This window comes from Dipodomys ordii, unplaced genomic scaffold (assembly GCF_000151885.1).
Source record: "Dipodomys ordii isolate 6190 unplaced genomic scaffold, Dord_2.0 Scaffold138, whole genome shotgun sequence".
Lineage (NCBI taxonomy): Eukaryota > Metazoa > Chordata > Mammalia > Rodentia > Heteromyidae > Dipodomys > Dipodomys ordii.
The window spans coordinates 1,217,747-1,245,087 of NW_012267354.1; the positions used below are offsets into that span (position 1 = coordinate 1,217,747).

General features: G+C 47.1%; 1 protein-coding gene across 1 annotated transcript; it reads left to right on the forward strand.

Annotated features, from left to right (window-relative positions):
* The first annotated feature begins 1,525 nt into the window (after positions 1-1,525).
* Trim31 (tripartite motif containing 31) lies at positions 1,526-13,828 on the forward strand. The gene is made up of 7 exons (XM_013031117.1): positions 1,526-1,942; positions 2,755-2,850; positions 4,629-4,859; positions 6,039-6,061; positions 8,771-8,835; positions 9,659-9,733; positions 13,302-13,828. The coding sequence occupies exons 1-7, from the start codon at positions 1,526-1,528 to the stop codon at positions 13,826-13,828; spliced, it is 1,434 nt and encodes a 477-aa protein (XP_012886571.1).
* The last annotated feature ends 13,513 nt before the right edge of the window (positions 13,829-27,341 follow it).

A 27,341-nucleotide genomic window follows, 5' to 3' on the forward strand; every position in this document is an offset into this window, starting at 1 on the left:
TCAAGGCTAGGGCTCTACCACTTGAGCCATAGCGCCACTTCCGGCTTTTTTCTTTTTGCTTATGTGGTGCTGGGGAATCGAACCCAGGGCCTCAGGCATGCAAGGCAAGCGCTCTGCCACTGAGCCACCTTCCCAGCCCCGACCCTGAGATTCTTATCTCCAATTATTACCAAAAAGTTGGAAGATTAGTTGTGGATTGAGTGGTAGAGTGCTCAGAGACAGGGCCAATGCCCTGAGTTCAAGCCCCAGGATTGGCAAGAATAACAACAACAACAACAAAAGAATTAATTGTGCTTCTTGGTGAGGATGGTGGCCATGCTGGAGAGAGGAGAGGGGAAGGGTGGAGGCTGAAAACAAGGGATGGGGAGGGAGGAATCATCTTCTCTTGAGACAACAGGGAGGAGAAAGGGTTAGATGTGAATGTGTTGAGGCACAGAGTTTAGGTGATACTGGTGAATATTGTTACAGTCAGAACAAACACCATAATCTGCAGGAGCTGGTGGCTCACATCTGTAATCCTAATTCTGTAATCCTAACCCAGCCCATGCAGAAAAGAGACTCCATTTCCAATTAATGAGCAAAAAGCTGGGTTGGAGGAGGCTGACATCTGAGGATCATGGTTCAAATCCAGCCTGGCCGGGAAAGTCCCCAAGACTCTTACCTCCAATTAACCACTAAAAAGCAAGAAGTAGTGGAGCTGTGTGGCTCAAGTGGTAGAGCTCTAAGCCTTTGAGAAAAAATATCTAAGGGACACTTCCCAGACCCTATGTTCAAGTCCCAGTACTGGCATATGCATACACACACACACACACACACACACACACACACACAAAGCCAGGCTGGAGGCATGGTTCAAGCAATAGAGCACCAGTTGAGCAAGCAATCCCCAGTACTGGCAAAGTAAACGAAATAAAGTTCTCAACAAGGGAAGTCAAGGATTAGAGAAACACAGAAGGAAGATGCACACAGAAGCCAAACAAAGCAAGGAATTAGCACAGATGGAAATACTGAAGACATGCAAGGGAGCTCAGCAGAGGACAGAGGACTATAGGAGCTGTGGGGAAGGAAAAAGGCAACAGAAAAGCCTTTCAAGAGCTTGCAGTCACTCCTTCCACTCCCTACCTATGCAGACACAAAGTCCCTGTCGGTGGACTTTGGTGTCCTGGTTTTTCTAGGCTCAATCAACTGCCTTATAAACGTACCTTTGTGAGTCCAAAGTTCAGGACACCTTGCCCTAATTTATAAGCAACATACATTTAATCACAATATCCATTTACTCTCAAGAGGTACTGAGATAGGATTGTCTGCGCTTTTTTCTCCTTTTATAATATTTTCTCCTTTTGAATTTTTACTTTTTTTTTAACCATTCATTTGCTTCCCCTCCCATGCTATCTTTGTGTCTTTCCTTCCTGATCCCTCTGTTTGGTAGCCTCTCTGACCTCCACCTCCTCTTTTCCTAGATCCACTGTCAACCACAGGTTTTGAGACTGTACACTTGAGAACCTCTGTACACCAGAGGATCATCATGGCCAGCCAGCAGCTCACCAGCAATCTCCAGGACGAAGTGATCTGCTCAATCTGCATGGACACCCTTCAGGAGCCTGTCACCATTGACTGCGGACACACTTTCTGCCTCAGATGCATCTCTCAGGTTGGAAGCTCATCAGATGAGCTTCTCAAATGTCCCCTGTGCCAGAAGTTTGTGCAGAGGAGCACAATCAGGCCCAACTGGCTGGTGGTCAACCTGGTGGAGAGAATCCAAGCTATTGATCCCTCTGAGATCCAACCAGAAGAGAGAGAGATGAGATGTCCAAAGCATGGAGAAAAGATCCATTACTTCTGTGAGCAAGATGGGGAATTCCTCTGTGTTGTGTGCCGAGACTCCAAGGACCACCGATCCCATAATCCCAGCTTGATAGAAGAAGCTGCCCAGAAGTATCAGGTAGGCATGTGGGGCCCTTTCTCTACCCCATCTTCCTGCCCTCTATCAGAGGAGGATGCAGAAGGGGTTTGGAACTGTTGCCTACTCCAGGTGACAGTTTGGTTTGAATTTGTTGCCCAACTCCTTTGCACTTGAGTGAGCAGTCCGCAGTCAGGTACAGTGGGATCAAGGCATCTGGGAAATATTGCCTTTTTGCAATCAAGGCATGAGGGAGAATGGTCCAGATTTGAATTTTGAATCAGATGGTTTGGATTCCAAATTCAGGCTCTTGAGTTTAAATATGACCATTGAAGAGTCACTTTACCACCTTCAACCAGCCATCCTCACCATTCAGTGGATCAAGTCCAGGTCCTGGCACATGCTATGCAAATGTTCCACCCCGGAGCTATATAAGCTATATCCTCTGCCTCACCTAACAAACTGACCAGGGGGAGCTGGGGATGTAGCCCAGTGGTAGAGTGCAAGCTTGTCTAGCATGTACTAGCCACTGGTCCTTAGCTTCTGAGAGGAAGAAAAAAGGAAGAAGGAAGTGTGGTGAACAAAACCTATCTGTTGACAGACAAGGAAAAGGTTGTGGGAATTCTTTGTTAATCCCCAAATGCCATCTAAATGAATTAGTAACAGAATGAGTCGTGAGTAGCAAATCTTTTCTTTTAGATCATTAAAAGTTCTAGATTTCTCCTGTCCCACTCCTCAGCACCCATCCTACCCAGGAGAGTCTCCCCTGCTCCTCTGAGGGACTTGGGTGGGTTTTAGGAGGTAGAGTAGCGCCTGGTACAGCCTGCCCAAATGGCTCTCCCTCTCCCCTCCAGGGGCAGATTCAGTCAAAGTTGGAAGTCTTGCTGCAAAAGGAGAAGGAAATAATACTAGAGAAGATAAAAGGTGAACAGAAAAATGATTTCTTCCTGGTAAGAAAGAACTTTATTTCTTGTGGTGCTCAGAAACTGTACCATCCAAGCTCCAAAAATCCCTTTTACACTGACCCTCCAAAAAGCATCTATGGGGCTGGGAAAGTGGCTCAATGGTAGAGTGCTTGCCTTGCATGCATGAGGCCCTGGGTTCGATTCCTCGGCATCACATAAGCAGGAAAAGCCAGAAGTGGCGCTGTGTCTCAAGTAGTAGAGCGCTAGCCTTGAGCTGAAGGACAGTGCCCAGGCCCAGAGTTCATGCCCACAACCGATTAAAATATATATATATATATATATATATAGTAATCCCTCTCAAAAAGCATCTATGACAAAGAAGGTAGCACAGAGCAGGGTGAGGTACAGGAAGGTCACACTGGGGACATGGGGGAACCCACAACGGGGCATCGGGGCCAAATGCAAACAGGCTTTTGCTGACTGCACCACTTAACCTGCCTGAGCACCTCCTCACCCCGCCTTGTTGTCTCCAGCCGTGCCCAGGTGGTATAAGGAAACCCACACTGGTCTTAGAATAGGAAATGCTAGTTTTAAAAGCAGGTTCTGGAGCTAGACATCTATGGCTGATGCCTGTAATCCTAGCCACCTGAGAGGCTGAGATCTGAGGATTGCGTTTCGAAGCTGGCCCAAGCAGGAAAGCCCGTGACACTTGTCTCCAATTAACCAGCAAAAAACTGAAAGTGGAGCTGTGACTAAAGTGTAGAGCATTAAGCCATAAGTAAAAAAAGCCACACAGGAACAAAAGGCCTTGAGTTCAAGCCATAGTCACACACACGCACACACACACACACACACACACAGTGTACCATGCTCTGCCCCTCCCAGATCTACACACACACACACACACACACACACACACACACAGAGTGTACCATGCTCGGCCTCTCCCAGATCTTCACTGGAGAGACTGATTCTCCATTTAGAAATGCCACCCTCTACTTTCACCTGTTCTGTTTTGTTTTGTGTTTGGTGCATCCAAGGGAAAAAAAATCTATGTAAGAGCAAGTGGTAAATAAACCAAAAAGCCTCAGGAAATGTGAGTTTTAGACACTTAGATCCTTGAAGGTAAAGTTATCAACGTAATTCAAGCCAGGCACCAGTAGCTCACACTTGTAATCCTAGCTACTCAGGAGGCTGAGAGCTCTGAGGATTGCAATTCAAAGCCAGCCCAGGGGCTGGGAAGGTGGCTCAGTGGTAGAGCGCTTGCCTTGCATGCATGAGGCCCTGGGTTCGATTCCTCAGCACCACATAAGAAAAAAGCCAGAAGTGGCGCTGTGGCTCAAGGGTAGAGCGCTAGCCTTGAGCTGAATAGCTGAGGGACAGCGCCCAAGCCCAGAGTTCAGGCCCCATGACGAGACCAAAAAACAAAAATCAAAGCCAGCCCAGGCAGGAAAGTCCGTGAGACTCTTATCTCCAATAAACCACCAGCACCAGAAGTGGCGCTGTGGCTCAAGTGGTAGAGCACTAGCCTTGAGCTGAAGAGCTGAGGAACAGTGCCCAAGCCCAGTATTCAAGCCCCATGACCGAACAAAACAAACAAAACAGAAAAAAAAAAAAGCCCACCTAATTCAATCTAAACCTGAGAACGTGGGAAATGCCTTCACAGTTGGTGCCCCCCCCCTCCTGTCCCGAGAGTCTGCTGCAGCTTGCTGTGTCTGCATTGGCAGTCAGAACAGAGTTGAGACACTCCCTACTTGAAGGTCAGCTGGGAGGACCTGGGAGGCCGCCACCCTCCCATCTCCACATTCTTCCCCTTGTGCCAGAGCCAGGTGAGGCTGGAGAAGCAAAGGATCAATCAACATTTCAGATTCCTGCGGCAGAGCCTAGAAAAGGAAGAGAATTTCTTCCTGGCCAGGCTTCACTGGCTAGAGATGGAAGGAGCCAAGGGGAAGTTGTTCTACTCCATTTCTACCCAGGCACAGCTGAACTCGCTTGAGAAGCTCATCAAGTCCCTGAAAAACAAGCAGCAAATGCAGCCCAGACAGCTGCTGGAGGTGGGTTTCTTGGAGCAGCACTACCCAGAGGTAGCAGTGCATCTCCCCCCTCCCCGTCTCAGGCCTGCACATGGACCAGCTGACTGACTGATTGCTGAGACTCTCGCACCCACCTCTAGTCTGTGAGCAAGAAGATATGAGCCCCACATACGATTTAGAATTATACTGAGGTCCAATGTGTGATGTAGAAACATGTGAGCCACATGTGACATCTAGAAATATAATCGGAACCACATATGTAATTTAGAAATACATTTCAGTCACGTGTGGACTTCCACTTTTTTTTTTTTAGTGGCCACAATAAAAAGATGAAAAAGATACAGGTAAAGCCAGTGATTCATGTGTATAATTCTAGCTACTCAGAGCTGGAGAATCATGATTTGAAGCCAGCCAGGGGCGAAAAATCCCTTGAGACTTAACTAATGAACCAGCAAAAAGTGGAGCTGGAGGTATGGCTCAAATGGTAAAGTATCAGCTTAGCATGTATGAGGCCCTGACTTCAAGCCCCAGTTGCCATCACAGGAAAGAAAGGAAGGAAGGAAATAAAAAAGAGAGAGAAAGGGAGGAAGGAAAAGAAAGAAGGAAAGGAAGGAAGGAAGGGAGGAAGGAAGGAAGGAAGGAACTCATGCAAAGCCATTACATTGCTCTGATCCTGCTTGCAAGTCTCCTGACTCAGTCTCAGAGACAAAATTCATCTTTTTTTTTTTTTTTTGGTCCGTTGTGGGGCTTGATTGAACTCTGGGCCTGGGCGCTTTCCCTCAGCTCTTCAGCTCAAGGCAAGCGCTCTACCACTTGAGCTACAGCGCCACTTCTGGTTTTCTGATGGTTACCTGGAGATCAGAGTCTCACGGACTTTCCTGCCTGGGCTGGCTTTGAACCATGATCCTCAGATCTCAGCCTCCTGAGTAGCTAGGATTACAGGCGTGAGCCACCAGCACCTGGCACAAAATTCATCTTTGGAACCTCACTTATTTTGTTCTTCTTGAGGTGTTATCATAGTCCTGTGTACTGGTCTATCAAGAGCTTCTTGGAGCAGCCCTCCAAGTAGTGGGGGGGGGGGGAGGAGGGAGGGAGAGACCCTGAGATGTTCATACTCTACTTCCAGGAGGGTCCAAACCTCCTCCTTGGTTCCCATGCTCTATTCAGACGCTAAGGCTCTGCTATCTGTTTCTCTTCCAGGACATCAAAACTCTCCTGTCCAGGTATGGTAGAACACCCAGAGCCTAGCGCTTCCTGAGTCACTCATGTTCCTAGCACTCAACAGAAATCCAAACACACCCTACCTCCTCTGCCATGAATACCCATGCACTCTGCAGCCAACTGTTGATGCTTCAGCTAGACACTTGAGCATAGGGGTTGGTGGGCAAAGAAAGCTGTTTTCTCTGGCTTTCTGGCTCTTCAGCATACAGTCTATTTCCTGGCACCTCCTACATGTCCCTTGCTCGTTTTGGTAGGGCCTAGCACCCTTGCTCACTCAATCTCTCTCTGTTCCCCTCTTTCCCTTCTCTTCTCTCTGCAGTCATATGCCAAGTCCATTTCCACATTCCCTCAAGTTCATTCCCAAATTCATTCTGGCCCCATGTCCCTGGCCTGGCCCTCCCCACCCTCAGCTCATTCCCCCCCCCAGACAGTCTTCCATCCCTGTGTGTCTCCCTCCCCATCCTACGATCTAACCACCCAGCTCAGCTATGTATTTATAGGATCAACGTATTTCAATTTCTCAACCCAACCCCAGTTCCTGAGGGGCTGGAGAAAAAATTCAACGAAGCAAAATCCAGTCACAATGTCATCACAGAGAACTTGAGAAAATTCAAAGGTAAGGAAAAGGCTGCCAGCGCCCTGAGTTGCCAACTGCTGTAGAGGATTATGTCCCCATCACCCCAGGTGACCTGTAACTCCTGGGTGCTGGCAATCATCACTGGATCCTTCAAATGCCAGCTTGTCTAGCAACACTCTGCTATCCTTTTGCTCTGTTGTCTGCCTTTGCTTTCTTGGCATAGCCATGGAGGGGACCTGAACTTCCTTCTTCCTCAAGAGGGCGCTCTCCTCAGTGCAGTGGCTGTCAGCAATCTGGTGTTTATTTGTCTGGGGGACACAAAAGGGACAATGTTCCATTCCTCAGTACCATATAAACAGAGAAAGCCAGAAGTGATGCTGTGGCTTAAGTGGTAGAGTGCTAGCCTTGAGCAACAGAAGCTCAGGGACAGAGCTCAGGCCCTGAATTCAAGCCCCAGGACTGGCAAAAAAAAAAAAAAAAAAAAAGTGCTACCTTCCTGAGACACTAAAGCAGAGGGGGTGTTTAATGTCTGGCAAGGGGCTCTTCCTGGCTACATAAGAAGAGAAATATCCATTGGAAGCTGATGATGTTTTGAAGGAAATATTTCTACCTCCTTTCCAGGAAATAGAAGCTAACCAGATCGCAGATCACAGCTGGATAGACAGGGGCATAGATGTTCTGTCAGGTAGTTTTCAAACTTGTCTAGGTTTGCAGTTGGGAAACCGAGCTGGCATGTGTGAAGACTTTTTCTTTTCTCTCTTTTCTTTCTCTTTCTTTCCTTCCTTTCTTTTTTCTTTCTCTCTCTCTTTCTTTCTTCTTTCTTTCTTTCTGTGTTGGTCCTGGGGCTTGAACTCAGGTCCTGGGTACTGTCTCTGATCTTTTTTTGCTCAAGGCTAGTGCTCTACCACTTGAGCCACTTCTGGCTTTTTCTGAGTAGTTTATTAGAGATAAAAAAGAGTCTCATAGACTTTCCTGCTCAAGGTGGCTTTGAACCCTGATCCTCAGATATCAGCTTCCTGAGTAGCTAGGATTACAGGCATGAGCCACCAGTGCCTGCCTGTGAGGACTTCTTTTACTGCTTCTTATCCTGTACTAAGCTAGGAGCAGACAGCTGAGTAGAGTCTTCTTTCTAGAAAGATCCCAGGAGTCCCATACCCCTTTCCCAGAACAGCATTTTGATCCTGCCAACTTTGCTTATGTTTAAGCTTTGCTTTCTGGCAATAACTGCTCTGTGTTTCCCAGTGCCTCCAGCCCATCACATATAACTGCAACAAACAAGCAACTTGACAGACACTCAGGTCTAAAGCATTTGGTTTCTGTGTTAGAGTTTTAGAGGAGGATATCCCTGCAGATTTGGGAGGTAGACATGCTCTATCATCTTCTCTATTCTGTGTGTGTGTGTGTGTGTGTGTGTGTGTGTGTTCCTCTATATCTTTCTCTATCTTTGTTTCTCTCTGTCCCTCTCTCTATGTGCCTGATTGTCCATCTGTCTGTCACACACTCATACACCCCCCACCCCCACCCACAGAGTCCCCAACTCCCACCTGGGCCAAGGAATGAGGGAATGGAGAAGTGACAAGGAGTCTACTTACACCATGGGTCCAATCTCCATGGTTCTCTCTGCTGAAGCTCACTGCTCCACGTTCGGGGATTCCTGGGCATGGAAATTTGGGTGTGAGAATGCCTGGACTTCAAAGTGTGTCAAGGGCCACATAGATGTGGTGCTCCCAGACAGTTTCTTCTGGCTGTCATTCGGCTGATCCCTCACATGCAGGTCACTGTGTCTCTCCTGGCTCTTCTCCATAGCTGAGCTATTAGCTCTCAGGGGAGCTGCCCACCATTCTCCCTCTGTGTCCTCCTGCAGCTGGTGCTTGGCACAGAGACCACAAGGAACTCAGTCTAGCACTCTCACAAGAAACCTAGGCCAGGCAGGAACCATTGTCCCTGAAGGAAAAAACGTAACCTAGGTAGAAAGTTACCCCCAAAGAAAGTAATGCAACAAACCACATGGACAGAAGTCAAATAGAAGAAAGGTGTATTGCCAGCAGAGCTAACAAGGCCAAGTGCTCTTGAAGAAAGGGAGAAAATGATGCTGTCTGGCTCCTTGGAGGCCCCTTTTATGTCACTGGGGCAGGAAGTGGGAGGTGCCTCACCTACTGCGCAGGGGCTGCCATCGAGATGGGAGCTTGGGTCTGCAAGGTGGGCCTTTTCTTAAGAGTCCTCAGTTCTAGGCCCAGCCTTTCACTGCCCAGAGGAGTCTCTGGGCCCTGCCTATCAGCAGCAGGAGTGCTGTGGGCAGGCCCTCCATGTCTGCTCTGGGAGGAAAGGGCTGCCCATCAGGAGCTTGATTCCTTTTCCCCTTAAACACTCTCTCATGGAGAGAAGGGTGGAATTACCCTGCAAGCACCAGAATGTGGGACAAGCTCCCCCCGCCACTCTTACTGCACCCTGCACCTGCATGGCAGCTCCACAGCAAGCACAGTGTACCTCTTGTCGTGGCATTTTGGGGATCTTGTTGGTTTTGTCTGCTGGGTGGTGTATACAGGGCTAGATGTATGTACCTGCTAACTGTATGTGCCATCAAACACTGAGACATAGTTCTAATTCAAATAGGCAGCATTTGAGGGTTCCATAAGACTTAGTATGCAAATGGAATGTAAAATATAAGCAATACTTTTCTTCAGTGGTATCTTATTATGTTACCCAGGCTGGGCTTGATGTGGTGGGCTTAAATGATATTCCAGCTTCAGCCTCTTGGGTAAGCTAGGACAACAGGTGTTAGCCACTGAGCCCAGATGCAGCCATACATGTGCACGCGTGCGCACGCGCGCACACACACACACACACACACATTTGGTGGGAGAAGTACTGGTGTTTGAACTCATACCCCTTGAACTATACCCCCTATCCTTTTTTGGTTCTAGTTATTTTTTCAGATAAGGTTTCCAGTTTGTGCCCCAAATTGCCTCCCTGCTTAATCTGTTCTAAGCCTCTCCATGTCCTTCTGTTCTCTACCCCATAGAAAACCTACAGACTGAAAAGAAGAAAGATGAAGCCAGATTCCTCAAAAGCCTGGATGAAAAGGACAAGAAGAGCTGTAAGTGGGGACTGGCGGCTGCTTCTTGTTGTGCGGGGAAGTAGGAATGCAAAGGGAAGGATTCTTTTTCTACAAGAGGTCCCCATATGGGTGCAGAGCCAGCCAGTCAGCTGAGAACAGGTTTATACAGATATGTTTTATTTATTTATTTATGTAGGTTGGTTGTGAGGCTTGAACTTGGGGACTGGGTGCTGTCCTTGAGCTTTTTGGCTCAAGGCTAGTGCTCTACAACTGTGAGCCACAGCACTATTTCCAGTGTTCTGTTGGTTAATTGGAAATAGGATTCTCATGGACTTTCCTACTCAGGCTGGCTTTGAACTGCGATCCTCAGATCTCAGCCTCCTGAGTAGCTAGGATTACAGGTATGAGCTACTGCCATCCAGCTGTTTGGTTTTATGGTGCTGACAATCAAATCCCAACCTCCACATGTGCCAGGGTCACTGGTGCCTGGCTGGCTGTTTTAACTTTGCAACGTTCTGGTAATAAATTTGTTTTCTCTCTCCATTTCCTAGGGAACATGTTTGAGAAAAACAATCCAGAATTGCCCTCCCCAGGTAGGAGTCCTGCCCTGCCCACTGCAGTCTTCCTGTGGGGACCTTAGAGTGACAAATGCTCTATCCCAAGCAGTCAGGAATGTACTGGGAAAGGTAGAGATTACATTGCAGAAATAACTTCCTAATGTGCGAGAGCAAAAGGGGGCGAATTTAAAGACACTGTAAGGAAACGCCCCCCTCGCAGACCTAATCTCCGCCCCCATGCCAGCGCCTGCGCAGTCGGTGAGGCACCGCCCCCTTCTGGCCCCCAACAGCATCAAAGGGTGCCCTGAGGTACCAACCAGGGCATTTCTCTCCCCTCCTCAGGGGAGCTTGAAATCGTTAGCTCTGCTAACGTTAAATCTGGTCTCTCCTCTGACTTTTTCGTCCGCATAGTCTTTGGGGCGCCATTTTTACTTTCATTTTGGGTGCGGAAACCCGGGATCGGTTCCCCAGGGCACGGTCCTCCTCGCTTGGCCTCAGTTCCAGCAGCACTGCGAGCTGCAGGGTGGGGGCTTCTTGTTGGCTCCGCCCACTGACCTCTCATTTCTCTTTTCCTTTTCCCTCAATACAATGAACAACTAAACTCCTCAACTGGCACCATGGCACGCCCCTCCCTCCCCGGGGCCTCCCTTGCTGGGACAGTCACTTCCGTTTTGCTCCAAGCACGAAGCAGGGCTTCTTATGTCGAGGTTCCTCGGGACCGAATCAACTCTGAGAACACCGGGTCGGGGCGGATTGAAGACCCACGCTCAGCCCTGAGTGAGTGACTGAAGATGTCCAGTGTCCCGGGTTAAGCAGAGTGGGGTCAAGTGAGTGGGGCCTCGGGGAGAGGCCGGAGCTACTGATCGTGGAGATGGGATGGTGGTCATGGTGGTGAAGGAATGAAGGAGTAGTTGAGCAAAATCAAAGGAATAGGACCACCCCTGGCTCTGGTGCGTCTTCTTTTTTGGCTTCTTCTTGTTGCTTTGGCTAGGGCTCCCCCTAGTGGATAAAAGCTATCTCTACAACTGTCTCTCTGATTCCTCTTACCGAACCCTCTCTCCCTACCGCCCCCCACTTTTTTTGGTGTCAGTACTGGGGTTTGAACTCAGAACCCGGACACTGGCTTTTTTTCTTTTTCTTTTCTTTGTGCCGGCACTGGGGCTTGAACTCAAGGCATGAAAACTGTCCTTTAGCTTTTTCTCTTAAGGCTAGTGCTTGACCGCTTGAGCCACAGCTCCATTCCACTTGCAGCCTTTTGGTGACTAATTAAGAGATGAATCTCCTGGACCTTCTTGCCAGGGCTGGCTTTGAACCTCTATCCTCAGATTTCGGCCTCCTGAGTAGCTAGTATGATGGGTGTGGGCCACCTGTGTCCAGCACCAACTCTATTTTTAAAAATATTTTTATTGTTATAATAAAGGTCATGTACAGAGTGGTTTGAATTCCGTAATCAGGTAATGAGTATACATTTTTTGGACAATGTCACTCCTCTTAGTTCAACCCCATTTTTTAAAACAATTTTTTAAATTTTTTTTTTGTCGGTCGTGGGGCTTGAACTCTGGGCCTGGGCACTGTCCCTCAGCTCTTCAGCTCAAGGTGAGCGCTCTACCACTTGAGCTACAGCGCCACTTCCAAAACAATTTTTTTGTCAGGCGTGGGGCTTGAACTTTGGGCCTGGGCGCTGTTCCCCAGCTCTTCAGCTCAAGGCACTTGAGCCACAGTGCCACTTCCAGTTTTCTGGTGGTTTATTGGAGATAAGAGTCTTGCAGACTTTCTTGCCCAGGCTACCTTTGAACCATGGTCCTCAGAGCTCAGCCTCCTGAGTAGCTAGGATTACAGGTGTGAGCCACTGGTGCCCAGTAATGCCATTTTTAAACAATTGTTTACCCAAGCAGCATTTCAGCTGTGCATGAGGGCCAAAGTAAAGCTTGCCTATGACTCTAATCCATCTCCAGGAACAAGACCACTGTGACACTTGCCCACATTCCCACATCCTCTCCTCTTATCTCTTCCAAACTCCCACATCCATCAAAGAAAAAACTAATACTGCAGCTGGGCACTCGTGGCTCATACCTGTAATGGTAGCTACTCAGGAGGCTGAGATCAGAGAATCGTGGTTCAAAGCCAGGCCAGGCAGGAAAGTCCATGAGACTTTTTAATCTCCAATTAACCACCAGAAAACTGGAAATGGCACTGTGGCTCAAGTAGTAGAGCACTAGCCTTGAGCTGAAGAGCTGAGGGACAGCACCCAGGCCCAGAGTTCAAGTCCCACAACCAACAAAAACAAACAAAAACCTAATATTGCAGCAAACATTGAGATTAGATAACAAATCAGGAGATAAAATGAGGTCCACATTCCTAAATTTTGTGCCCATGACCTGGAATTCTTCCAGTCTTGATCAGTTTTGACTCCCTGTCTAAATCTAATAAAAATGGGAGGATGAGGAGAGGAGTTCTTGGATATCCCTCCTCCTGTATCTCACCCCTCATTCTTGTGTTTGAGGGGATTTCATGTTAGAAAGTCACAGCAGCTCAGCAAGACTGACCCTTGATTTCTCAAATTAGCACCAAGCCTTGTAAACAGGGAAGAGGTGATTTCATCTTTGAAATGATACCACCATGGGGCTGGAAAGGTGGCTTAGTGGTAGAGTGCTTGCCTTGCATGCTTGCGTCTCTGTGTTTGATTCCTCAGCATCACATAAGCAGAAAAAGCTGGAAGTGGCACTGTGGCTCAAGTGATAGAGCTCTAGCCTTGAACTCAAGAGCTGAGGGACAGTGCCCAAACTCAGAGTGCAGGCCCCATGACCACCACCACCAACAACAAAAGAATGAAATGATACCACCATGATTAGTGGGGTGCTCCCCAATGGAACCACGAAACAGAATATGGTGAAACTTGGGATTAACTTTAAGGAGGGGACAGGAACTCAAACTTCCCTGGGGGCTTGAGCTATATTTGACTGAGAAAGCCTCCCTCCAAATGTGTAAAGGAGCTGGAAAATTAGAGTCAGGATTTCAAGCTGTCCATCTTTCCCCTCATCTCTCCACAGTTGCTGTGACCCTGGATGCTGACACTGCTCATCCAGACCTCAGCCTCTCTCTGGATCGAAAGACAGTGACACTAGACTTTATCCCCCAGAGTGATTCAGCTGAGCCCACGAATCCCAAATGCTTCTATCCTTTCCGCTGCGTTCTGGGTTTACCAGGTTTTTCCATGGGCCGCCAGGCCTGGGAGGTGGAAATCCAAGGGCCCAGGGGTGGGGCCTCTGTGGTGGGCGTGGCCTCGGAACTGGTACCACGGAGGGGCCACTTGCGTCTGGAACCTTTGTTGGGCTTCTGGGCTCTGCGCATCTTTGGCTCAACGTGCCAAGCGCTCATCGAGAATTGTACCCGAAAGGATCTGCCAGTCTGTCCAAGGAAAGTGGGTGTCCTTGTGGATTACAACGACGGGAAGATCATCTTCTATGATGCCACCAACAACAATCACATTTACACCTTCCAAGCCTCCTTTCCCGGGCCGATCTTTCCTTTTTTCCGACTCCTGTTACCAGGCACCCAGGTCACCCTGAGTCCCTAGGGTCTGACCCCCTCACTTTTGGATGTGCCACAGTTGTACGATTGAAGCTAGACTTCCCGAGGCCCTTCTGAAGATGACACGGATGCAGGCTTGATGTTCTGACCCCATTTATAAGTTGTCTCCCCATCCCCCCCTAATATGCCTGGATCGAAAAGAAAGGCTCAAATATCTGAGAAGACTATGCTCATGGCCATTCATTACAGCACTGTTTGTAACAGGACAAGACAGGACCATCAACAGGTAACGTTGGAAAAGCCTTGCTGAGAAAGCATCCTGGTTGAGACTCAGGTGCAAGGCTGGACTGCTGATCTTGGATGCCGCTTTCCTCTCTGCATCGTTTTCTGTAGTCCCTATGGCTTTGAACATGCCTTGATCCATCGGGACCTCATGCTTTCCTGAGATCTGAAAACTAGGATGCTTTTTCCTTTCAGACTCAGGCAGGATTGCTCCAATGCTACTTTACAAATGATACTAGCTATCTATGATTATGCTGCGTTTTACATAGGAAAAAGAGGCATTCAAACATACAGTTGCTTATAGTTCTCTTTTTAAGTAGAAAGACAACCAAAGCCTAGCAAAAAGTTCCTATTAGGGAGAGGTAAAACTAGGTAGAAGGAATGGAAATTAGTCTTTTCTTTTCTTTTTTTTTTTTGGGTCGGTCGTGGGGCCTGAACTCTGGGCCTGGGCGCTGTCCCTCAGCTCTTCAGCTCAAGGCTAGCGCTCTACCACTTGAGCCACAGTGCCACTTCCGGCTTTTTTCTTTTTGCTTATGTGGTGCTGAGGAATCGAACCCAGGGCCTCTTGCATGCAAGGCAAGCGCTCTACCACTGAGCCACCTTCCCAGCCTGGAAATTAGTCTTTTCTAAATAGATTCTTTTTGTATATTTGACTTTGATATCATGTAGATTTTTTACAGCATTGTAAAACAATTTAAATGAGACAAAATTAATCTGTGTAGTTGGTAGCTTACACAACAGGGAGAAATTATTTTAAGTGATTAACTAGCATGGTGCTGTGAGCCTGTAGTTCTAGCCATTTGTAAAGCTGAGGCAGGAGGACCACTTTATAAGTTTGAGACTAGCCCCAGCAACATAGTTAAACCCTTTCACAAAAAGGGGAGAAGGGCTTGGAGGCATGACCTAACCTAAGTGGCAGAGCACCACCCAATGAGCAAAAGTTCAGATCCGGTGTTGGAAAAAAAAAGACACTAAAAGTAATTTTAAAATGCAGCGATTTTGTTACAATTTTAGCAGGGTGTGTCCTAAGGAGCAAAACAAATAACAAATAAATCTTAACTTTTCAGTTATATCAGTAGGAATCACAATAGTGTTGTCATTCTAAATCAATTAGGTTATGTATATACATACATGGTAGGGCAAGGCAAATAATGAATTATGTTAGTGTTACCAGAACTAGATTTTCAACCTAAAAATTAATTTTATCTTATGACTATGACACAAAAAGGAGAAATAAACACACGATTCTAGATTTAAATAGGAAAACTGATTTTTTTTTTAAAAACCTTATGTTGTATTCTCCTTCATAATAAAATTTATTTCTTTGGTTTGATCACAAAGGTCCAAAATTAAGCATTCTAAAACCTGTCATATCTTGATCTATCAGAATTATTTTGACAATTCCATGGAGATGCAATCTGAAAAATCTCATAAGGCAAAGAAACAGTCTCTTCAAGAAAAAAATGTCTGGAGTCTTTGTACAATTAATATATACTATAAAAAAACTGCTGGGGGAAAATAAGAAAAGGGGAGCATACAAACTAAAAGTATACCCAAACCAAACACAATAACAATCTTTTTCAGAGCTTGGTTTAAACTAGTTAATTCTAATTTAATTTTGTTGTTGTTGTTTTGGGTTTTGTTGGTTGTTTTTTTTTTTTTTAGGTGCTGGTATTGGGGGCTTGAATTCAGGGCCTAGTGTCCATGTTTTTTTTTGCTCATGGCTGGTGCTCTACCACCTGAACCATACCTCCAGTCCACCTTTTTTGCTAGTTAAGTGGATATAGTCTCTTGGACTGGCTTTGTACAGCAATCTTCAGACCTCAGCCTCCTAAGCAGCTCAATTTACAAGCATGAACTACCTGAGCCTGTTATAATTCAAAATTCAAATGTATGGAAGACATCAGTAGGTATGAGTCTCTTGATATCCCAGTCTTGGGCAAAAAGCAGGGCAAAAAGTGAGACCCCGTGTGAAAAATAACCAAAGCAAAAAAGGGCTGGGAATGTGGTGTATGTGGTAGAGTGCCCGCCTAGCAAAAGTGAACTGCCTGAGTTCGAACACTAGTAATGCCCCTAGAGATGAACAAAAAACCCAACGGGAGGGAAGGGGAGTTTCTACAACGAGGCATCCTCAAAGCCCAGTCTCTCAGGGTCAATATTTGTGATTGAATTTGACTCAGAACGGACAAATCCATGCAGAGGTGCTTTTTTGATTCTGCCTAACGACTAGGTTTCACCTTGGACTAGGGAGAGAGGTGAATGGAATCCTTCCGTTGCAAAGACAAATCCATCCGCCTTTTCTAGATCCTCAGAAACTAGAGTCATTCCCAGGACTACAGGCACCGTGCTCCGCAGCACCCTGCCCCCCAGCACCCTGCCCCCCAGCACCCTGCCCCCCAGCACCCTGGCCCCCAGCACCCTGCCATCACAACAGAGATCTGGTCTAGAGGTGCCCTCTGAGGAATAAAGTTAGAGGATTTCCTGTTTTCTGGATGATTTTGAAACATTTTAAAGGGACAAAGAGTTTAAACACAGAGCCAACAGGACAAGACGACTGCGCAGAACAAGACGTCCACGATCGATCGCCACCGGAGTTTAAGGTTTTGTGGGTTCCTTCCTCTTCTGCTCTCTCCAGTGGTTGGGTGCGGGTTGAACGACTCGGGGCGGGCGTTCCTGAGCTTGCACAGCTCTCTGGTTGGGACTGGGAAGTGCCAGAGTGAGTGCGGGTTGCCCGGCACGTGTCTCCCCGCGGAGGGCGGGCCCAGGTGCCGGGCGGGAGCCGCCAACGCCCCGGAGCGCGGATTCCAGGAGCGCGCAGTCAGCCCTGGCCAGGCTACTCTGTCCAGTTCCCCCGGTCGCCCGCGAGGCGCCCAGATTACATAAGAAGCTTTGGCTTCCAGGCAAAAGGGACAACTTTGGGCTGGGGACACCCAGGCCTGGGCTAACAAACAACCCTGCTCTCGACGTTTGTTCAGAATCCTCCCTGGAACAGTAGCTTCCTTGCTAACCGTACAAACCAGGACTGTCTTACACTGAGTTCTAAATTCTAACTAACCCTAGATACTCAACACAGACCCCAGAAAGAGTGGGTGTTAACACCCGACTAGACTGAAACTATATCCTGGGCTAGCACTGGTAGCTCACACTGAAATCCTAGCTATTTAGGAAGCTGAGATCTGAGAATCAAGGTTCAAAGCCAGCCCAGGCAGATAAATCTGAGAGACTCTCATCTCCAATTAACCATCAAAAAGCCAAAAGTGGAAGTATGGCTCCAATGGTAAAGAGGGGAAGCTGAACAAGAACTCAAGCTTAAAGGGGAGGAGGAGGAGGAAGGGGGGGGAGGAGGGGGAGGGGGAGGAGGAGGATAGGGAGGAGGGGGAGAAAAAGCCAGGGGTGGTGCTATGGGGGGAGGGGGAGGAGGGGGAGGAGGAGGAAGAAGAAGAAGAAGAAAGATAATTGTCTTGGCCTCTCATCAGAGTTCTGGCTGGTTAGTCAGGAGGGGACTGAATCCTTATCAAGGACTTCTGGTTCAATTCCTTTATCAAGGGTATTTTCTGCCCATCCACATGGTTATAACAGTACCAATGACAATTTGTTTCCAGAGCTTTCCAGTTTACATTACCCCCAATTGCTCCTTTCAACCTCTTGAATTAGTTATCCTCATATTCCTGTTTCAGATGTAATAAAACTCAAATATTTCAACCCCAAGCATATACAAGAGCCATCATGAAAGATAAAAAGTCTCTTAAAATACATGATAGGATAGTTATAACTAATAATTACCTTTTAGTAGTATTCCACCACCCACCCCATACTCTAAACTTTTATGTTCATTTCCTGATTCTATCACAACAAATTAACATAGACCAATAGGTTAAAACAACAGAAGTTACTTTCTCATGGCTCAGGAAGCTAGAAGTCTGTAATCAAATTATGAGTAGAGTCCTGCTCCCTCAGCAGGGTGTAAGGGAGAATCCTTAGATATCTAAGATACCCTCATTCCTGATAGCTTCTGTATTGACAGGCCTTAGCATCTCTTGGTTCATGGCTGTATCCCTCCCGCCTGCCTCCATCTTCACACGGCCTTCTTTCCTCCATCTCTGTGTCCAAGTTTCCCTCTCTTTCTGATTTTTTTTTGGGGGGAGTCAGTCCTGGGGTTTGAACTCTGGGCTTAGGTGCTGTGCTGTCTTTGCACTTTTTTACTCAAGACTAGTGCTCTACCACTTTGAGCCATAGCATTACTGGTTGTTAATTGGAGATAAGAGACTCACAGACTTTTCTGCCTAAGGTGACTTTGAACCATTATCCTCAGATCTCAGCCTCCTGAGTTGCTAAGATTACAGGTGTAAACCACTAGCACCCATCTCCAAGTTTCCCTTTTTTTTGGAGGGGAGGGTCCTGTTGTGGGGCCTGAACTCTGGGCCTGGGCACTGTCCCTCAGCTCTTCAGCTCAAGGCTAGTGCTCTACCACTTGAGCCACAGTGCCACTTCCGGCTTTTTTCTTTTTGCTTATGTGGTGCTGAGGAATGGAACCCAGGGCCTCATGCATGCAAGGCAAGCGCTCTACCACTGAGCCACCTTCCCAGCTCCTCCAAGTTTCCCTTTTATCAGGTCATCAGTCATACTGGATTAGGCCCCATTCTAATAGATTCTATCTGAAAAGACTTTAACTTTCAAAGGAATTCACCTTCATAGCTACCTGGGCCTAGGACTTTATCATATTGTATCTTTCAAGAAGACACATTTCAATCCACAACTCCAACTATCAGCCACTACAAAGTGATGGTATTTTAAAAAAGAAACAATGTCAGGGAAGTGTGTGTGTGTGTGTGTGTGTGTGTGTGTGTGTGTGTGTGTGTGTTGGTACTGGGGCTTCAACTCAGGGACTGGGTGCTGTCTCTTATTTAGCTCAAGGTTGGGATCAACCACTCAAACTCTACCACTCCTCCACTTCTAGCTTTTTGCTGGTTAATTGGAGAAGACTCTCATGGACTTTTTGGCTCAGGCTGGCTTAGAACCATGATCCTTAGCTCTCAGCTCTGTGAAGAGCTGGGATTATAGATGTGAGCCACGGCCTCTAGGTTCTCCCACACTGGTTTAGATGAGCTCCTCTGTGAGCAGAGAGCAGCCCCCAGGCCAAATCATAAGGATCACAAGTCATAAGGATCTGTTTATGTCTCACCCCATCACAGCCAAGAACTTCCTGAAAAGTCAAGAATCTTGTTTCACTTGTCTTTGGCACCTAGAACAGGCTGTGGTATATGTGGGTGCTCCATAAATACTTGGTGAGTGAATGCACAACTGGTCTGTCCCTTCGGACAGCACTCCTTACTTTAGTACCATCTTAACCTATGCAGCATGAGGTAATTCTTTTTTCTTTTCTTTTTCTTTTTCTGTTAGTCCTGGGGCTTGAACTCTGGGGGGGCCTGGACTGTTCCTGAGCTTCTTTTGCTCAATGCTAGCGTTCTACCACTTGAGCCACAGCACCACTTCTGTTTTTTTTTTTTTTCTAAGTAGTTTATTGGAGGTAAGAGTCTTACAAACTTTCCTGCCAGGGCTGGCTTCAAATTAAGATCTTCAGATATCAGCCTCCTGAGTAGCTAGGGTTATAGGCATGAGCCACCAGTGGCCAGCAGTCCAATTCTTCAATGTGGGTAGCATATGACAAAATTGTTATCAATGTCCTCCAGGTAGACTCCCCCAAGAACACACTTGCAGTTGAACAAGTTTAGTAAATTATCCCTTACAGGGAAGTAGACGGTGACCCAAAGGGAATCATAAGACATCTTATGTGGTAGCCAGAAAACCAGAAGTGGTGCTGTAGCTCAAGTGGTAGAACACTAGTCTTGAGCTGAAGAGCTGAGGGACAGAGCCCAGACCCAGAGTTTAAGCCCTACGACTGCCACTCCCCCTCCCCCAAAATATACATGAAAGCCAGGCACCAACATACTCTTAGTAAGGTTGCTCACACCTGTAAGCCTAGCTACTTAGGAGGTTGAGATCTGAGAATCCTGGATTGACACCAGCCCACACAGAAAAGTATGTGAGTTTTATACCCAAATAACCATCAAAAAGCTGGAAATAGAGGTGTGACTCAAGTGGTAGAATGCCTAGAGATAAAATGGCAAAGTAGTACAAAGCCCTGCATTGAGACCGCAGTCCTGACACGCATGTTCACACGCACACATGTTCACACACATACACCCACAGAGTATATGTGATAGGAAAACTTATTATAGGACTTTAGCTTTGGATTGGATAACTTGGAGAGAGACCAAGGGAAGTTATGGAGATTGCTCTGGATAAATACTACCAGAGACCAGATTCTATGAATATCTTAATCATATCTATAGGAAGGAGAGACTAAAATAAGGATAACACTATTACTACTTGGGGCTGGGAAGGTGGCTCAGTGGTAGAGTGCTTGCCTTGCATGCATGAGGCCCTGGGCTCGATTCCTCACCACTACATAAGCAGAAAAGGCAGGAAGTAGGTCTGTGGCTCAAATGGTAGAGCGCTAGCCTTGAGCTGAAGAGCTGAGGGACAGAACCCAGGCCCAGAGTTCAGGCCCCACGACCAACAAAAACAAAAACAAGAAAAATGTGTTACTTACTACTTAAAAAGAAAAAAAAGCAGTCATCATCTGACAAATTGGTCACAAGGTCAATTTTCCTTCTGGACAAGAGGAAATGTTTGGACATTTCTGTGGGTGGCACCGTATTTTTATTTTGTTTTGTTTTCTGTACTGGTATTCTATAGGAGCATTTCTGCATAGGAGGAGAATGGGGTTTAGGGTGAGTGTCAGGCCAGCTTCTGAATGGAAGAGGTTAGTCTGTTTTCAAGATGAATTGGTGTGATTGGAGAAGATATGAATATGTGGGGTAAATCCAGTTCAATGTGTGAACTCTTCAGCTAGAAAAGGTCTTGTTTCATCTCTGTGATATCCAACTCTGAGCCCAGACATCAATTCCCAGGCCTCTGGGCTAACACTTTCTGCTGTCACGGTCACCTCTTCTGTGGCTATGATTTCGCCAGGTGCCCCTGGTGATGCTGAATTGCAATTAGAGAGCAGCCAGCTTTTTGAGGAGGATCACTGAGATTTCTTCTATCAGGATAGCCCTATTTTCCTAGGGCAAGACACCGTAGCTTGTTTACTTGTCTGGGCCGTTTTTGTTTGTCATCCTGCCTCATATCATGGCCTCTCGGTGACTCCCCTAACTATTCATGGAAGGCCCGAGGAAGAGCTATTAGATATGAATTCTTTGTTGGCTTGTGACCGAGGCCTCTGACCAGACGGGTTCAGCTCCCTGGACCCCAAGGGCCTTCTTGTCTCTGCTCTGTGCCTGTTGGCGTGGTGACCTCACCCTGGCCGTCAGTTTCAGGGATCAGTGACTCATTGTGGGATAAATCAACAGCCTGGCGGATGCGTGGCTCCTGAGCTCTTGGGGCTCTTTAAGGATGTGGGGCTGTGACCTTTCATCCTTTAGTCCAGTGTCTCTGTCCGTGATCCTCTTTCCCCAACAGAGCCTACAATGTGTTCTTAACCTTCAAACTAGACATCTCTGATGTTGCTGCTGCCTCTTCATCATCCCTGTCTGCCATAGGCAGACTCTTCTAGATTTTGTTTTGTTTTAGAAGAAGGCTCTCACTATGCAGCCCAAGAAAGCCACAAACACACGATCACCCTATGTCAGCCTTCCAAGGGCCAGTATGTGATTACAGGCATGTGCCATCATACTCCAGCTGGCTTGTTCTTGAAGGTTCTTCTTTTTCCTCCTACACACATACACAATGCCTGGCCTTCTTTTCCTCTCTGTTCCTACCTCTTTCTTTCTTTACAATCAAGTCTGCTTTTTATCAGATGTGTTTGTTGTAAGACCTTGAACAAATTACTTAACTTTCTGAGCTTTAACTTTTCGCATCTGTAAACTATGGGTAATTGGCAATGATAATTATCTTGTAGCATTGTGAAGATCATTTCTTTTTTTACTAGATGAGTAATTATGTATTCATTTATAAAGAATTTATACAAGGCAGGTAGGATAAAAGTCTCCTTTGGCTTTTGTCTCCCTACATCCTAATTTACTGTGATTCTTTGGGACATGTATATGTGTATTTCCATGTATACTTAGAAATACATGTGAATGTATGGGATTTATTTATTATTTATTTTTTGTTTTAAATTTATTGTGAAAACACTGTACAGAGGGGTTACAATTACATGGGCAAGATAATGAGGACATTTCTTTCTCTTTTTTTTTTTGTAAAGATACTATACAGAGGGTTACAGTTACATGAGTAAGGTAATGAGTACACTTCCTACTGAGCATTGTTACCCCCTCCATTGTTTTCCTCCTACCATCCCTTCATGTATGGGATTTTGAATAGTGATAAAGTAAGAAGGAGGATGGGAGAATATTGTGTTGGTGGATCATGTGGGTATTTGTTTTTTGTTGTTGGTGGTGGTGTTGGATTTTTTGGTGCTGACACTGGGGCTTGAAGTCAGAGCCTAGGCATTGTCACTTACAGTTATTTGGTGATTAATTGGAGATAAAGAGTCTCACAGAAATTCCTGCCCAGTCTGGCTTCGAACCTTGACCCTCAGATCTCATCCTCCTGAGTAGCTAGAATTACAGGCGTGAGCCACCAGCTGCTTCACGTGTAAGGTTCTTTCTTTGCAAGAGTATATATTTCTTTCTTTCTCTTTTTTGTCAGTTGAGGGACTTGAACTCTGGGCCTGGGACCTATACCTGAGCTCTTCAGCTCAAGGTTAGTGCTCTTCCACTTGAGCTACAGCACCACTTCTGGTTTTCTGGTAGTTAATTGGATATGAGTCTCATGGACTTTCCTGCTCAGACTGGCTTTGAACCACAATCCTCAGATCTCAGTCTCCTGAGTTGCTAGGATTATTGGTATGAGCCACTAGCGCCTGGCCACAAGGTTATATATTTCTAATAAGAGTAAAGCAGTCTGGGAGGGTGGCTCAGTGGAGAGTGCTTGCCTCGCATGGGTGAGGCCCTGGGTTCGATTCCTCAGCACTACATAAATAGAAAAGGCTGGAAGTGAGGGTGTGGCTCAAGTGGTAGAGCACTAGCCTTGAACTGAAGAGCTGAAGGACAACGCCCAGGCCCAGAGTTCAAGCCCCATGACCAACAAAAAAAGAAAAAGTAAAGCAATGGACAATCCTTAAAGTTGGAAGGTCATGTAGGAATCACATCATCACATCATTCTGATAGTTCCAGATATATAGGTCAATGCCCCAGATAAAATTGGCTAAAAGAGTTGAAAGTAGGGATAGCATTGCCATTTTCCCTAATTCATATAAACTATTTGCATGTATTATTCCTATTAAAATCCTAAAATAACCTAATTGTGCTCTGTGCTCATTTAGTTTCATCAGCCCCATCAAGATCTGCTGCCCACCCACTCCCTCAGCTGAGTTTCGCACGCTTCCTCCCTCCCCCTCTCCATTCCCACGTTCCAGCTGTGTGCGGCCCTCCTGGTCTCTCACACCCCCTCCAATCTATTCTCCTGCAGCCAGAAAGGGCTCTGGAACAGATTTAATTAGTGTGTGTTTCACACTTACTTCAAAACTCTTTGAGATTTGCCTAGGGTAAAAGATGGATGTCAAGTGCAAGGCATGGCAAATTCTATGTCCCCCTTGGTGCCAGCCCACCAAACACTGTAATCTCCAGCCCTGAGCACCACCTGTCCAGCTGCACATGCACGGGTTCCATGCTGCCCTTGCTCAGTCCTCCCAGTTCTTCCAAACCAAAACCATCCTCCTCCCTCTCTCCCTCCCTCCCTCCCTCCCTCCTTTCCTCCCTCCCTCTCTCTCTCTCTCTCTCTCTCGTGCGCTCTCTCTCTCTGTGACAGTCCTGGGGCTTGAACTCAGGGCCTGGACTCTGTTCCTGAGCCTCTCTATGCTCAAGGCTAGCACTCTACCACTGGAGCCACAGCACCACTTCCAGCCTTTTCTGTTTATGTGGTACTGAGGAATCGAACCCAGGGCTTCATGCTAGGCAAGCTGTCTACCACTAAGCCACATTCCCAGCCCCCAAAGCCATTTTCTTGTGCATATTTCTGTAACCTAAAACTCATAGTGTATAATGTCTTGTGCTTTTTTGGGGGGAGGGTCCGGTCGTGGGGCCTGAACTCTGGGCCTGGGCACTGTCCCTCAGCTCTTCAGCTCAAGGCTAGCGCCCTACCACTTGAGCCACAGCGCCACTTCCAGCTTTTTTCTATTTGCTTATGTGGTGCTAAGGAATCGAACCCAGGGCCTCATGCATGCAAGGCAAGCGCTCTACCACTGAGCCACCTTCCCAGCCCCCTGTCTTGTACTTTTTTTTCCTTTTTTTTTTTTTGTTCTGGTACTGGACTTGAACTTAGGGCCTGGGCACTGTCCCTTAGCTTGTATCACTCAAGGCTGCCACTTGAACTACAGCTCCACTTCTGGCTTTTTCAGTGGTTAACTCAAGATACGAGTCACATAGACTTTCATAGACATCGAGTTTCCTGCCTCCCACCACTCCCAACTTCACAGCTTTGACTTTGAGCCTCAGAACTCAGCCTCCTGAGTAGCTAGGATTATAGGTAGGAGCCACTAATGCCTGGCTTGCTTTTCTTTTAACCATGGGTCTTAAAGATCTTTCCATGCCAAGTCAAATAAATTTTCCTCATTCTTTTCTTTGTTTGTTTGCTTTGTTTCAAATACTAGAAATTGAACCCAGGACCTCATGCATGCTAAGCACTAGCTCTACCATGGAGGTACACCCTTAGCCTCTCCTCATTCTTTTCAACTGCTACGTGGATTGAATTGCATAACATCTGTGAATGCATTGTGCATGCCATCTAGCATGTAGGGATGCTCAATGATTTCACTTAAGTCCCTATCATCCCAACATAATGGAGAAACCCTCTGTCACCCCATAATACTGTGGCGGTAGCATCCTCCTCGCCCTTTTGATGGGCATGCACTGATTTTAAATAGATCCCGAGTGGAACATCAATCTCCTCCCTATCATTTCTCTAGTTTCTCCATCCAGTTCCTTTCACATCCTGCCTTTGTTCTCTTTGAACACACCCAATTCTCCCACACAGTGTGCTTACTAGCTTTTGTGAGACAGGCCCTCGCCTGCCCCCTCCCACCATGCACTGGTGCAAGGTTGCCCTCTTCCCAGACATTCCCTGTAAAAGCTTCCATAAGCTGTCCTCTCCCAGAGGAGCCTCGGCCTTGGGCCGCACCCCATCTGGTTTCCACAGCTTACATCACTCCTTCACCTGAAGAAGCTTGGTCTTTTGAAGGCACTCTGTGTTACTATATTAGCACATCACTTGGTGCAAGAAAAGGGACGGGGGAAGGGTGTAAATACCTGTAGGATGAAAAGGTTTTGACTTCCTAAAAGACCAAGCTCCCTCTTCTATCTAACATGCCACCTTCATACGCAAAAGGTGCTGTGGTTTAAAGAACAGGTAGAGTGGGCTGGGAATAGGGCTTAGTTGTAGAGTGCTTGCCTAGCATGCCTGAAGCCCTGGGTTCAATTTCTCAATACCACATGAACAGAAAAAGTCGAAAGTGGCGCTGTGGCTCAAGTGGTAGAATGCTAGCCTTGAACAAAAGAAGGTCAGGGACAGTGTCCAGGCCCTGAGTCCAAGGACCAGGACTGTCAAGAAGAAGAAGGAAGAGGAGGAGGAGGAGGAGGAGGAGGAGGAGGAGAGAATTCACATTATTTTAATTGTATGGTTTGGGGTAATTTGTTTCATCTCTCTGGACCTCGGTTTCTTGATCTGTAAAACAGGAGCAAAGACATCTATAATATCTGCTGAATGAATGCTGGCATAAAACACACAAAGGCGCTTTAAAATGTAAAAATGGCTGGGCACCAATGCCTCATGCCTCTGTCATCTTAGCTCCTTATGAGGTTAAGATCTGAGGATTGAGGTTCAAAGCCAGCCTGGGAAAGGAAAGTCCATGAGATTTTTTTTGGGGGGGGTCCGGTTGTGCGGCCTGAACTCTGGGCCTGGAGGAGGGGGGAGGAGGAGGAGAGGAGGAGGAGGAAGAAGCAGAAGAAGAAGAAGAAGAAGAAGAAGAAGAAGAAGAAGAAGAAGAAGAAGAAGAAGAAGAAGAAGAAGAAGAAGAAGAAGAAAGAGGAGGAGGAGGAGGAAGAAGAAGAAGATTGTTACCTCTTGTCTCACTTCTACTTCCAACTCTGTGAGAGTCCAGATGAAGCCTCTCCTCAGGCCCAGTCACCTCTTCCAGCCTGTCCCCACCCCATATGTCCCTTCATTCATTTCTGATGCTGGAGTTTCATCCTTCCACCCACTCCACCTAACTTGTGGGTCCCAGTCCACCCCAAATTACTCCTCAGTGTCCACTTCTCTAGCCTTCCTCTTGATCCTCCCAGGCGTCAGTCCATCTTCACAGCCTCCTCTGAGCCATCCCCAGATCTTTTGTGGGTTTTCTCCCTCTGCTCCCTTGAAGCCCCTCCCTGTCCTTTGTGCCCCGTACACTGCCTTGGGGCAGGGGAGCCTGGCATGGGTGTGGTATCCAGGACGCTGGCAAAGGTGCTCAGAGATGTCAGATAAAAGGGTGCCAGATGTTATACTTTGGGTAGGGAGGGGCTTGATGAGGGGAGCTGGGAGTCTAAAGCAGGTCCTGGGGCCAGTTTTCCTCTCGCATAAGCAAGGCAGTGCAGGGGTGGCTAGAGGAGTGAGTTGGGGGGAGTACCTCTGAAGCCCTGGAGGAAGTCAGAGGGAGAGGCGGCTGCACTAATTAGCAAGCTGGATGCCAGCCGCATGCCAATGATATTTTGACAATAGGTCACTAGGGAAGTGGAAGGAAGGAAGGGAGGGAGGGACAGAGGGAGGGAGGTAAGGAGGGAGAATCTGTCATGTGAACCCAGACCCAGAGGCTCATGGGGCTGGCTCTCAGCTCCTTGGGCTTTTCTAGGTCACTCTCAGTGTTGCTATCTCTGTCACTGAGTCTCCCTGGCTAGACCTCACACTTCCTTTCATGTTTCTGACTTGGTTTCTCTGACTCATAGTTCATGTCTCTGAGGCTCTTTGGGGCTGTGTCCCTGGGAATCAGGTGTCCAGCTGTGTTGGGGGAAAAAATACTTGGAGCCTGACTCTGCCCCCACTCCCCACCCAGGCCCAGGCAGACTTTGATCTTTGCAAACAAACTCTTAGTTTGCACTGCCTCCAATTTCCTCTATATTACCGGAAAGTCAATATGTTCTCCTGTATCTGGTAAGAGATCAGTGAAATTAACTCCCTCC